This window comes from Dipodomys spectabilis, unplaced genomic scaffold (assembly GCF_019054845.1).
Source record: "Dipodomys spectabilis isolate Male_0828 unplaced genomic scaffold, ASM1905484v1 ptg000532l, whole genome shotgun sequence".
In the NCBI taxonomy this organism is placed as follows: Eukaryota; Metazoa; Chordata; class Mammalia; order Rodentia; family Heteromyidae; genus Dipodomys; species Dipodomys spectabilis.
The window spans coordinates 1,640,939-1,654,998 of record NW_024871209.1 but is presented as its reverse complement, the minus strand read 5'-3'; the positions used below and the strand labels follow the sequence as shown (position 1 = coordinate 1,654,998).

The following is a 14,060-nucleotide window of genomic DNA, read 5'->3' as shown; positions in this document are numbered from 1 at the left end:
ACTACCCCCACCCCTGACACCATCCATGAACACACCCCACTACCCCCACCCCTGACACCATCCATGAACACACCCCTCTGCCCCCACCCTGAGACCAGCCCTGAACACACCCCACTACCCCCACCCTGAGACCAGCCCTGAACACACCCCACTACCCCCACCCCTGAGACCACCCCTGAACACACCCCTCTGCCCCCACCCCTGAGACCACCCCTGAACACACCCCTCTGCCCCCACCCCTGAGACCACCCCTGAACACACCCCACTACCCCCACCCTGAGACCACCTCTGAACACACCCCACTACCCCCACCCCTGAAACCCTCCCTGAACACACCCCACTACCCCACCTCTGACACCACCCCTGAACACACCCCACTACCCCCACCTCTGACACCACCCCTGAACACACCCCACTACCCCCACCCTGAGACCACCCCTGAACACACCCCTCTGCCCCCACCCTGAGACCACCCCTGAACACACTCCTCTGCCCCCACCCCTGAGACCACCCCTGAACACACCCCACTACCCCCACCCTGAGACCACCCCTGAACACACCCCACTACCCCCACCCTGAGACCACCCCTGAACACACCCCTCTGCCCCCACCCCTGAGACCACCCCTGAACACACCCCACTACCCCCACCCCTGAAACCCTCCCTGAACACACCCCACTACCCCCACCCCTGACACCATCCATGAACACACCCCACTACCCCCACCCTGAGACCACCCCTGAACACACCCCTCTGCCCCCACCCCTGAGACCACCCCTGAACACACCCCACTACCCCCACCCCTGAAACCCTCCCTGAACACACCCCACTACCCCCACCCCTGACACCATCCATGAACACACCCCACTACCCCCACCCTGAGACCACCCCTGAACACACCCCTCTGCCCCCACCCCTGAGACCACCCCTGAACACACCCCACTACCCCCACCCCTGAAACCCTCCCTGAACACACCCCACTACCCCCACCCCTGAGACCACCCCTGAACACACCCCACTACCCCCACCCTGAGACCACCCTGAACACACCCCACTACCCCCACCCCTGACACCATCCATGAACACACCCCACTACCCCCACCCTGAGACCACCCCTGAACACACCCCTCTGCCCCCACCTCTGACACCACCCCTGAACACACCTCACTACCCCCACCCTGAGACCACCCCTGAACACACCCCACTACCCCACCTCTGACACCATCCATGAACACACCCCACTACCCCCACCCCTGAGACCACCCCTGAACACACCCCACTACCCCCACCCTGAGACCACCCTGAACACACCCCACTACCCCCACCCTGAGACCACCCCTGAACACACCCCACTACCCCCACCCCTGACACCACCCCTGAACACACCCCTCTGCCCCCACCCCTGAGACTGTCCCTCATTTCTCAACCCCTAGCACTGCGCTGTCTCTGCCCCTGCCCACCTCCCAGACCCTACCCCACCTCTTCCCCTCCCCCCAACTCCTGTCCACCTCAGTCACTTCTACGTGTCCCTGGAATCCCCTAGCACCACCCGCGACCTCTCCCCATCTCCTCCATCCCTTCCCACCTGCCTGACTCCAACCCAAACCCTGCGTCCCCCACCTCTCCGCCACCCGCCCCCTCCTCCCCAGAGGGGGGGGCACAGTAGTCAAGGGGCAAGATGGGGAACACGCAGCAGGCTGGCAGAGGTCAAGGGGGCTTCCCAGAAGAGGGGGCAAGCGGCTAAGCATCGAAGATGGACAAGGTTAAGGGCGGTGAGAGGAAGGGCCTGTGCGTGAGCCGGAGACTGGGGTGCGCAGGATCCCCAACTACTGGTGTGAAAAATGAAGAATGGGGTGTGTCAGAGTGAGCTGAAGTGCCAGCGCTGTGTGCCCCGGGATGCGGGGACCCCAGCCCAGCCCGGCGTCTGCCTGAGGTGTGGGCTGGCCTGTGTGGAGGGGAACGGTCCTGGGACCCCGCCCCAGGGCGAGGGGGTCTCACCGGGGACAGAGTGGACTTGAGCGCCACCTCGTGGTAAAGGCTTTTACTGCAGATGAGGAAACTGAGGCTCCCTAGGAAGAAGGGGGGTGGTGAGGAGGAGGACGGAGATGACAGATATGCAGCCCCCCTCAGGACAGCCCCTCGCGGATAGGACTGGGCCAGTTCCTGCCCCTCCTTTGGCCTCCCCAGCACCGTGAGGCCTCAAGCTTGCTCGGCCGTTTGTTCTCCCACATAAGCCTGCCAAAATCGGGCCTCGGCCCCTGGCCTCCCACCCATGCCCGCCCTGCCCCGGGCCTCACCTCCCCCCACCCGCCCCTGCCCCGGGCCTCGCCTCCCCCCACCCGCCCCTGCCCCCGGCCTCGCCTCCCCCCACCCGCCCCTGCCCCCGGCCTCGCCTCCCCCCACCCGCCCCTGCCCCCGGCCTCGCCTCCCCCCACCCGCCCCTGCCCCGGGCCTCGCCTCCCCCCACCCGCCCCTGCCCCGGGCCTCGCCTCCCCCCCACCCGCCCCTGCCCCGGGCCTCGCCTCCCCCCCACCCGCCCCTGCCCCGGGCCTCGCCTCCCCCCACCCGCCCCTGCCACGGGCCTCCCACCCATGCCCGCCCCTGCCCCGGGCCTCACCTCCCCCACCCGCCCCTGCCACGGGCCTCGCCTCCCCCCACCCGCCCCTGCCCCGGGCCTCGCCTCCCCGCCCCTGCCCCGGGCCTCACCTCCCCCCACCCGCCCCTGCCCCGGGCCTCGCCTCCCCGCCCCTGCCCCGGGCCTCGCCTCCCCCCACCCGCCCCTGCCCCGGGCCTCGCCTCCCCGCCCCTGCCCCGGGCCTCACCTCCCGGCCCCTGCCACGGGCCTCGCCTCCCCTCGGGCCTCACCTCCCCGCCCCTGCCACGGGCCTCACCTCCCCGTGGGCCTCGCCTCCCCGCCCCTGCTCTGCCCCAGGCCTCGCCTCCCCGCCCCTGCCCGCGGGCCTCACCTCCCCACCCCTGCCTGCAGGCCTCGCCTCCCCGCCCCTGCCCAGGCCTCACCTCCCCTCACCTCCCTGAGGGCCTCACCTCCCCGCGGGCCTCACCTCCCCGCCCTCCCCCAGGCCTCACCTCCCCACCCTCCCTCGGGCCTCACCACCCCGCCCCGGTCCCGGGCCTCACCTCCCCGCAGGCCTCACCTCCCCACCCTCCCTCGGGCCTCACCACCCCGCCCCTGTCCCGGGCCTCACCTCCCCGCAGGCCTCGCCTCCCCGCCCCTGCCCACGGCCTCACCTCCCCTCACCTCCCTGAGGGCCTCACCTCCACGCAGGCCTCACCTCCCCGCCCCTGTCCCGGGCCTCACCTCTCCGCGGGCCTCACCTCCCCGCCCCTGTCCCGGGCCTCACCTCTCCGCGGGCCTCAACTTCCCGCCCCTGCCCTGTCCCGGGCCTCGCCTCCCCGCCCCTGTCCTGGGCCTCGCCTCCCGGGGCGCAGCAGGAGCTGATGCTTCTGGAAGGAGTCCCGGATGCAGCTGAGGTGAGTGCAGCCCCCCCAGCAAGCCCTGACCGCGCGCGCGGGCACGCCTGGCGCTGAGTGCGTGACTCACGCAGCCCGGGCCTAACGACCCACCCTGCCTTCTCCCGGCGGGCGGCGCCCTGCTCCGCCTCGCAGGCCTCCGCCTCGCAGGCCTCCGCCTCGCAGGCCTCCCTCCGCCTCGCAGGCCTCCGCCTCGCAGGCCTCCCTCCGCCTCGCAGGCCTCCGCCTCGCAGGCCTCCGCCTCGCAGGCCTCCCTCCGCCTCGCAGGCCTCCGCCTCGCAGGCCTCCGCCTCGCAGGCCTCCCTCCGCCTCGCAGGCCTCCGCCTCGCAGGCCTCCCTCCGCCTCGCAGGCCTCCGCCTCGCAGGCCTCCGCCTCGCAGGCCTCCCTCCGCCTCGCAGGCCTCCGCCTCGCAGGCCTCCGCCTCGCAGGCCTCCCTCCGCCTCGCAGGCCTCCGCCTCGCAGGCCTCCCTCCGCCTCGCAGGCCTCCGCCTCGCAGGCCTCCGCCTCGCAGGCCTCCCTCCGCCTCGCAGGCCTCCGCCTCGCAGGCCTCCGCCTCGCAGGCCTCCCTCCGCCTCGCAGGCCTCCGCCTTGCAGGCCTCCGCCTCGCAGGCCTCCGCCTCGCAGGCCGGCCGTACCCAGCCGGCTCTGCCTCCGCCCTGCTGGCTGCCGCTGGAAGGAGGAGCGGACGCGGGCAGCCTGTGCGGCCGGGCTGAAGGCGCTGGTGACTGCGATCCCCGCGCCCGCGCTGCCTGCATTCTAGCATGTTCCCGTGTGCACAGGGCCCTGTCTCCCTATGGCGCGTCCCGAGCCAGCTCAGGTTGCACAGGGATGCGGCCTGCCCCGGACAGAGCGGGCAGAACACAGTCATAACCAAGAGACCAGCTCTGCCTTCTCCAAACCTACGTGGTGGGCTTGCTCCAGAGCCCCAGACAGCCCACGTGCATCCCCAGCGCGGCCAGCGGCTGAGTGCTCCCATCGAGCTGCAGAATAGCCCTGGAGGACCGCTGGAGAAGATCAATGTGCCATGTTGCCAGTGTGCTCAGAGAGGTGCACTATGAGGACACACAGTAAAGCGCTGGAATTCATGCAGGCGTCAGAGGCAAGGCCGGGGACTCCTCCCTCCAGTCCCAGCCATTCACAAGTGTGTTGGATCAACGCCAGTCACTCCACGTGGAGAGCCGCAGACACTGCAGGATGCCAGGGGGGAGGGAGGAACGCACTTCCTGTTACCTCCGAAGAGGCCAGGTTTTCCTTTAAGAGTCTTCAGTTGCTGTGATGATTGGGGAGGGGGTGGGGGGCAGGGCAGAAAATGCAAGTGGTTCCTGTTGGGGCTTGAGCAGATTGCTCCATTTCCTGTCTGGGGACTCCTGCCCTCCCGCTGTGGACTCTGCCTCCTTACCCACAGAGATGCCCTGGCAGAGTCCAGAGTCCTGGGGCAGCGAGGAGCCGAGAGCTGGGCTGCCAGGCTCCTTGGGAAGAAACTCAGCATGGATTCCAAGGACCTCAGCCTGGCACCTCTGACACAGGACGGCCCTAGGAGGGAGGCTCCGGGTGGAAGGACCGGAAAGGTAAACACAAAATGGCTTCAGGGCCTGGGTGGGCACTGAGAGACAGGGCTCAGGCCCCACCTGGAGCCGCCTGCAAAACAGATCCTCCATGGAGAGTTCTGCACTGTGCCTGAGAGCCGTCCCTCTCCTTCCCCTCCCAGGTCACCAGGCAGTGACATAAAAACAGGCAGTGACACCAACGATCAGGTTGTGGCACTCTCTGCTGGGGAGGGAGCCATGGGAGGAGGAGGGGGACAGGCAGACCGCCAGGCTGAAGAGACAGCTCCGTCCACCACTTTCCACCCTAGGCCAGGCCTTCTGCGTCTCCGCGGGCGGGTGCAGACAGGGGAGCCGGCCACGTGAAGTCTTTATATTCTCCACACATTGTCTATCTTTCTCCCCGCCCCTCTTACCTTCTGCTAGTTGGTGAGAACTCACTGCCCTGGCAAATACCATACACTGTGAGCCTCAACAGTAGAAATGCTGTGTCTCGCCATCCCGAAGGCTCACACTGGGAACTGAACTGCCCGTGGGCTGTGAAGGGGAGTCATCCCATGACTCTGTTCTCAGAGCTGGCTTCGTGGCAATATTGGGCTTCCCCTGGTCTGAGACAGCTTAACTCCAGTCTCCATATCAACGTCTCCGCTGGACGGAAGAGAACTTGCAAGTGCTCAAAATGCGCAGGGCCCCTTCCACGCGTTGCGTCTCATGTGACCACTCACGCCCCTCATCCTAGCCACCCAGGAAGCTGAGGTCTGCAGATTAATCTGAGCCACTCATCTCCAGTTGACCTGCAAAAAATTAAAAGGAACTGGAGGCCTGGTTCAAGTGGTGAAGCACGAGCTATGAGGAAAAAGCAAGAGCTGAGTCCAGGCCTCCGTATCAACACAAAAAGGAGGAAGAGGGGGGAAATAGAGTAAAACAGAGGACAAGGGACTGAGGGCATGGTTCAAGCTGGGCACATCTGCCAAGTGCAAGGCCCTGAGTTCAAATCCTCATACTGAAAACGAACGAACAACACTGAATGTCGGGACTTGGAGGAGGTCCAGAGCCCTCTGATGGGCTCCCCCAGCGGAGCGGCCGTCTCCACCGTGACTGATGGATGCGTTTTCCTTTCTCTTCCCAGGACTGGTCCTGCTGGCTGGTCGTGGCCTCTCTGGTGGGCGCCTTCGGTTCCTCATTCCTGTATGGATACAACCTGTCGGTGGTGAACGCTCCAACCCCGGTGAGTGTCTTGCGTCGCCCAGCAGAGGGCGCTGCGGCCATACAGAAACCTCCAGGCACCTGCTTAGCTGGCAGGAGGCCACCTGCAGCTGGGCAGCTCAGAGGGGCTGGGGAGTCCCGACCCTGTGCTGGACTCTGTGCTGGACGCTGAGGTACTACAGCAGGTGATGCCTGAGCCCAGCCTTGCGTGTGGAGGGATGGCCTGACATTCCGGATCTTGCCGAGCAATGAGGGTATTTTTTCAGATACCTGGAGCACAGCACAGACAGGAGCCAGGCTGGGCAGGCCGGGAAGGCTTTGGGGCTTTTCCTCATTTGGAAATATCCTAATCGCCAAGCACAGGGGAACACGGCTGGCAAGTCTCTAGGTGTTCTCAGAGCCCCCAGGATTACTGTAGAAGTTCCTCCGAGTTCCAGGTTTGTGTAGCAATCCATTTTCTCTAACCTTTCGCTGTCACTCTGAGAAGGGGACTTGATTTTCCGGGGTTGTCTGAGTGACAGAGGACTGGGGATTTGGCATCTTCATCTTGAAAGTTCTGCGGTGTGGCCAGCTTGTGGGGGGTGGAGAGGAAAGGTGGTCCTTTGAACTTAAGGATTATGGGTGAAGAGACAGGTGAGACTCTAACATGGAATGAATGGATATGGGTTTAGGCAGGGACTATGGGACTTCCTTCCTTCTTTCCTTCCTTCGTTCCTTCCTTCCTCCCTTCCTTCCACAAGGCCCAAAGCTGAATATCAGGAAGGCAGCATGGAAGGGGTAGCATCTACACTGAGCCCTGAAAGGCAACAGGGTTTCCAAAGGCATTAGAGAGACCGGGGGGGGGGGGGTGGCACGTAGTGGGCATGGAAGTGTGACCCATCAGGCTCATGGGTCAGGAGGGGAGGAGATGGAAGGCGAGGTGGAGAAGCAGGCTGGAGTCAGAAGAGGAGCTCAGACCTTAAGCCAGGCAGCGTTCTTTTATGGACAGTGAAGAGCCACAGCAGGTTCTTGAGGTGTCGGGGAGACGTGCAGTGTTGGGGCTTTCCCATGGGAATGTGCCCAATTCAGCCCATGGATGTTGCCCCCACTTCACCATGGGGGAAGGGGTTCAAGGCCTCATAGCTGGAATTCAAACCCTCGTCCGCCCAAAGCCAGCTCAGGCCTTTCCTATCCCTGTCATCCGCCAGCGGTGCCAAACCTCAAAAGCTTAGCGCGCTGGGAGTCTTGGCATAGGCAGCGAAGGCAAGAATGAACATGAGGCTCTGAGAGGCCGCACCACACACAGAGCGAGCTGTTTCCTGCCAGGCCCAGGCCGCAGATGCCAGTGCTAGGTTCTCCTTACATGACTCTAGGGTCACGGACAAACCTCGCTGAGGTTGAAGTGACATCACAACGGTGACCCTCGATCGTCTGAACCCTGACAAAGCCCCCGTCCCCATCAGTGCAAGGAGTAATGTAAGGCCCCCGTGTGGTCCAACAGAGAATGCACAGTGGCTTCAGTTAGGCCAGCACCCCCAAAGCTTGCTCCCTTCTGAGGGCCTGGCCACAGCACCCTTTTCCTGCTCTACCCCCTGCAAGTGATGAGGTTCCAAAATTGTTTCATGGACTCTGGTGCTGGTGGCTCACATCTGTCATCCTAGCTGCTCAGGAGGCTGAGGGCTGAGGATCCCAGTTCAATGCCAGCTGGGTAAGAAAAGTCTTGGAGATTCTTATCTCCAATTAACCAGAAAAAACCATGTGCCTCAAGTAGTAGAGTGCCAATCTTGAATGAAGAGACCAAATGAGAGGGTGAGGCCTGAGTTCAAGCCCCAGTATTGAGACGAGAGAGAGAGAGAGAGAGAGAGAGAGAGAGATTACAGTGAGACATGGTGGAGGGGAAGTTGTGAACACCGGATTAAGAGTGTACTCCTCTACCTGGGGAAGAGAGAGGCTCTTACTGGAGCTTTGAGAGTAGAGACCTACCATCACTTGATGGGAACAAGGAAGCAGAGGCAAGACTCAACCCTTTGTCCAGCGGTCACTCTCAATACCTTTCCCCTGTAGTGACTGTAGGACTGGGGAACCAATCTCAGACCCCGGGAGGCTGGGAACAGAGCAGAAACTCCAAGCAAAGTCTTCACTGGGGCTCACAGGAAGGAGGGAGTTGTGGGATGGAAAAGATGCCCATACTGGGCATAGAGCGGCTGCCTGCAGAGATGAACGGCAGCTGCCACCAGGGGGCGCTGCTAGACACAAGAGACTGTGGTCACTGCAGCTCTGGCCCGACTCTGGTGACAGCACCACCTCTACTGTACTCAGAGCAGGTGTTGGACCCAGATCTAATGCTCCTTCCTGCTTCCTAGGCTGACGTGCTACCGTTCAGGTCAGCTCCCTCGTTCTGTAATGTCTGGACGGTGACTGATTTACACTGGGCAGAGCTTAGGGTCTTATTGCAAGTGTTCAACATTACCTTCATAGTGTGAAAGGGGCCCGAGACAATCTGTAAACGAATGCGCAGGGCTGTGTGCCGATAAAACTTTATTTACCAAAATGGGTGTGGGCCAGGAATTATTGTCTAACTCCTGGGTTTGAGTTTTAGGAAAGGGAGACGTGCCAGTGATGTGGGCCTTCGGGGCAGAGGGCAAGCTGGCTGGACAGTTAGTCCATCACCAGTGATCTGTAGCATCTAATCAGGGAGAAAATGGGATGCTTATTTTCTAGCGTCTTTCCTTCTTTTGCCCATGTATTGGTGCTTGTCTAGGCCTTTCTATTTCCAGTGGCTAATTGTAATTGACATAGAATTGACCTGTCATCTCTATCCTCTATGTAGATGTATCTATTCTCTGTTTATTCTTTATCACCCGTGTCCATTCACCAGCCTAGCTACCCCTCAGAGGCGTTCTGATGACTCGTAAAAGAGACCTTTCCAAGGCCACTTTGCACACCCACCGAAGGTGTGATAATGAACTGAATTTTCAAGCTGTCACGCACGTGGGCTGACACCTGGCAAGTGGCCCGAGGTTTCTGCCATCTCAGCATCGACCTTTAGCAGGAGAATGCAGTCTCCCTGGACGGCTTCATCAGGATGGCCCCAATAGCCTGTCATTGCCAGAGTGGCAGTAGAAGGGGTCCACTACGTGCCTGTGGGCCCAGGGTTACGGTGGGAGGGAGACGTCACTGGGTGCCTGCGGACCCCGGGGGTCTGGAAGCTCCTGCAAGGCCGGAGGCACCGGATGGAGTCAGCAGAGCTGCCGTGAGGTTTCTGGCTGCAAAGCCGGTTGTAGGAACAGAGGCAGGTCTCCACCCAGGCAGGCAGTGTGGCGCAGGCCTGGGTGGAGTGAGGTTGTCAGGACTGGGCCAGGCAAAGCCAGTCTCGTGTATGAGCATCATCCAGAGAGTCCACGGGAGATCCTGGAAGCCATGTTCTGAAGACATGCAATGGCAGAGCCAGGACAGACAATGTGGAGCACAGGCTCCAGTCTAAAGGGCCTAGCAAAGACGAGTCACCAGGCTGGGGAGGGTTGAGGCATGAGACTGGCCAATCCAAGGGGAGCCTCTAGCTAGGAGCGGGGCCTGGGATGCACTCCCGAGCTGGGACACGTGAGACCACTACACTGCTGGAAGAGCCCGCAAGGTGAGGGTCTCAGAAAACAGCTGGCCTAGGCAGAATGGCCACGGGTGAAAGAAGAAGAAAAGCCACCGGAAGGACTGGAGGTGAGCAGAACACATGACCATGGTATAAAGTCGGCATGTCAGCTGAGCATGGTGGCTCACACCTGTCATCCTAGCTGCTCAGAAGGCTGAGATCTGAGGATCACAGTTCAAAGCCAGCCCAAGCAGGAAAGTCCATGACCCTCTTACCTCTGATTAACCACCAAAAAAGCCAGAAGTGGAGCTGTGGCTCAAGTGGCAGAGCACTAGCCTTGAATACAAAATCTAGCAACAGTGCCAGGGCCCTGGGCACTAGTGCCAAAAAAATTTTTTTTAACTAGACACAAAATAAGGGAAGGAAGAAGGAAGAAAGGAAGGAAGGAAGGGAGGGAGGGAGGGAGGGAGGGAAGGAAGAAAGGAGGGAGGAGGGAGGAAGAGAGAGGAAGGGAGGAAGGAAGAAAGAAAGGAGGGAGGGAAGGAAGGAAAGAAGTAAGGGAAGGAAGAAAGAGGAAAGGGAAGGAGGAAGGAAGAAGGGAGGGAGGGAAGGAAGGAAGCAAGGGAGGAGGGAGACGGAGGAAGGAAGGGGAGAAAAAGTGAAGAACTTTAGTGGGAGGGCTGTGGTCAGGGGAGGGGGAGGCGTGGTTGGGAGCTGCGGGAGGAGGGAAGGGCAGAGCACCTCTCAGCTGCACAGTTGCTGCCTGTAGTTCAGGAGGAGCCTGAAGCCTCAGCAGATATTCACAGACAGGATTCCATAGACCAGAGCGTGCTTCCAAACAGTGCTGGGTCTCTGTTCCCTGTGTCTTGCTGTCGCCATTGCTCTGATTTGGGAAATATGGCTCAGGGCCTCGAGGGCTGGGGTAGGGGTCTGTTTCTCCACCAGGTAAAGAATTAAGAGGCAGAGGAGTAGCGAAGCAGCAAGTTTATTGAATGGGGAAGTGGAGGACCGACGTCCTTTAGAGAGGACCCTGGGAACGGGCTCTGCTGTGGTCTGCTTCCCCAGAGGCTTTGCCCTCATTGCTTGATGGCTTGTGCACCTGCCAGCCTGGCTCTTCTTATTGGTTGAATGGAATCCCACGGCCTTATGGGAAGAAGTGTTAGAGCACAAGCCCAGGGCCTTATGGGAACAAGAAGCACCACGGTGGGCCACGGATTGTCTGTGCCTGGTATGGGCGCCATTTTTTAATCTCCTAGCTACCTAAAAGTTCCCCTTTCTTCCTCTCACTAGTACACACCAAGTCCTAAGTTCAAACCCGCATACTGACAAATAAAAAGAACCCAGAAGCCCACATCTGGACTCTGCACAGCCCCACCCCGTGCTGCGGGCTGCGCACAGAGCCAAGGTGTGCTCCTGGTGGTGTCTCGGTGGAAAGCAGGAAGGAAGGCGAGCAGCCCAGACGCTGCGGCCAGGCCGTCCATCCATCCCGCCTGGCGGCACAGAGGCACCCAGGGCTCGGCGTCAGAGGGAGAGGGCTGGGATTCCAGGAAGCCCCTCGCACTCCGTCAGCGTGGCAGCAGTGGGCAATTATGCTGCTGAAATGGGTTTCTCCAGGCTCCACAGTCTCTCGGCTCCTGCCGAGAGTCTCATCTTGTTTGACCAATTATGGAAGCAACAGGCTGCTAGTAGGCGAGGAAAGCAACCCCCCCCCCACCCCCCGGATTTAATCACAAAGCTCCTGGATGAGTCACCTCTGAGTCAGGGGCCGAGTGTGTGTCTCCCCACCCTGCGCTGGGATAATAACCCACTTCACAAACCTGGGGGAGATCAAGTGCTGCCCGTGGCCATGAAAACAAGACATACATCAGTCCCAGCCTGGGCTGGGCCCCTGGGGCGCCGCTCTGAATTCTTCCTCTAAATCTATTCATTTCTAAAGGCCATCCACGTCTGCTAGTTTGTGTTCTGTGTGTGTGTGTGTGTGTGTGTGTGTGTGTGTGTGTGTGTGTGTGTTTGCTTGATGTTTACATTGTGAGCGTCTCCCCTCTTGGGTGAAGGCTTCCTCCTGGGATTTCTAGTGTCCTGCAGGCAGTCCGTGTCCCCAACGTGTGCATCTTCTGTTGTTTCTGACTTTTCTCTAGTTTGAGGTGCTGCTGAGTTTTTCTGACGGGGCCTCTGAGTCATGTGTTGGTCTGGTCTGGTTTGAATCAGTGCTGGGAAGGCTGCTGGCTGACGGGAGGCCTGGGGTGTCAGTATCGGGGCGTCCCAGGCTGCGGGTATCACCAGCCTCCTGCTCATTCTCTGAAACTTTCAGCTTATTAGAGCTGAGTGGCTTGCTCTTTCTTTCTCTTTCTTTTGTTGTCCAAAACTGGGCCTGAAACTCAGTATCTGACACTTCTGCTCATTCACTGACACATCACTACCACCTCCAGCCCTGCTACCTTTCTTCCTTCCTCTCTCACTCCCTCCCTCCCTTTCTCCCTGCCTGCCCGCCTGCCCACTTGCCTGCCTGCCTTCCTTCCCTCCCACCTTCCTTCCTTCCTTCCTTCCTTCCTTCCTTCCTTCCTTCCTTCCTTCCTTCCTTCCTTCCTTCCTTCCTTCCTTCCTTCCTTCCTTCCTTCCTTTTTCTGTACTACGGATTGGACCAAAAGTCTTATGCTTGCTAGGCAAGTGATCTACTTCTTGAGATTACACCCCCAGCCCTTTTATTTTTACTTTATTCATTCCTGTATTTGTTCGTTTGTTTATGATCATAGTAACGTTTCCTGGGCTATCCTCAAATCCTGATCTTCCTATCCAGGCCTTTTAAGGAATTTGGGAGTGCATACAGGTATATGCTTCTACATCCAGCCAGCCTGCATACTTGATTCAGAATTGTCTCATGTCGTGATGTTCTAGGAGCCTATCCTGGCTCTGGGATGCTCTGCTTAAAGGGCAGGGCAGAAGTTGCTCAGTCAGAGAGCTAGGCTGATGAATCCACAAGGGACAAGGGTGGGGGGTGGCGAATCATGGAGGGAGAAGGCCTGCGGGCGAGAGCAAGCCCAGACAAAAACCTAAATACCGTGCTCTGACCCACAGACCAAAGGCAGGTTTATTTGGCACCAACTACGTGAGGCCCTCTCCTCATCACGTAAATCCACTGGTGTCTCATGCCTGCACCTTAGGACGTGACTCAGGAAGCTGAAATCTGAGAATCCTAGTTTAAAGTCAGCCGGGGCAGAAAAACCTGATGAACTCTCATCTCCAATTAACCAGCAAAAAGCTGGAAGTGGAGCATGGCTCAAGGAGCAGAGTAGCAGCCTTGAGCAAAAAATGTCAAACTAGAGTACAAGTGCCTGAGTTTCCAGTACCAGGAAGCGGGGGGAGGGGAGGGGGGAATGGAGGGGAGGGGAGGGAAAAGGAAGGGAGGGGAGGGGAGGGAAGGGGAAAGGAAGAGAAATCCCCAAACTCCCAGAAGAAAAGCAGATATAAAGCTCAGGAACCAACCACAATTCTGCCCAAATGTCTATTCTAGAAGGATACCCCTTCCCAAAACCAAGTCCCAGTCACAAGCAGGCCTTTCTAAGGACCGCAGTCTCAGGCCTGCCTTGTGAAAGCCTGTCCACACAGGAGTTCTGGGTGTAGGGAGCTGGGTGACATTAAGTGGCTCCATGGGGCTGACATGGTCCCCATGTCGAAGAGCCTGTCTGGACAGAGACATCTTTACAAAGACTTCGTTAATCACAATTCTCCTCCTGGGAGCGGTGAGTTCACTGTGCCTCCTGGCTTTGAAGACCCTTCGGGGCGCTGTGGTATGATTTTTTTTTTTGGGTCCAGTCATGGGGCCTGAACTCTAGGCCTGGGCGCTGTCCCTCAGCTCTTCAGCTCAAGGCTTACGCTCTATGTGGTATGATTTGTTCTCTCTTGTGACACGTGTGTGCCACGAATGGCCACCGGCTATTCTGCACACTGTGTAGATGACACTGAGCATGACTTTAGATGAATGCATGGCGGGCTCTTCAGGAAGCAGGAGGAAGCCTTTCCCGTGGCAAGGCAGGCTACAAGGTAATTGGTCGCCCACTGTCTGGCAATTTCCATGCCATGTGGAGGATGGGATTCTGAGAGTTTAATTTGTTGCCAGAAGAATAGCCCTTGAGTTCTTAGGCTGGGAGATAATGGTGAATTATTTATAGGCTCTTAAACCTGAGAAATAAACATGTCTAGATGCCTTCTTTCACAAATCAAGAAATAATGGTATTCATAGCACCACCAACCAA

At 59.6% G+C, this 14,060-nt stretch overlaps 1 protein-coding gene across 2 annotated transcripts in view; it reads left to right on the top strand.

Moving 5' to 3' along the window:
* Positions 1–4,831: 4,831 nt before the first annotated feature.
* The window catches only part of Slc2a9 (solute carrier family 2 member 9), a 67,458-nt gene continuing 58,229 nt past the window's right edge, over positions 4,832–14,060 (top strand). The window contains exons 1-2 of one of the 2 annotated variants that reach the window (XM_042670307.1): positions 4,832–5,060; positions 6,166–6,264. In XM_042670307.1, the coding sequence (XP_042526241.1) occupies positions 4,980–5,060; positions 6,166–6,264 (180 nt within the window). In that variant the 5' untranslated portion in view covers positions 4,832–4,979. The remainder of the gene's footprint in view (positions 5,061–6,165; positions 6,265–14,060) is intronic. The other variant, XM_042670306.1, reaches the window with a different exon arrangement.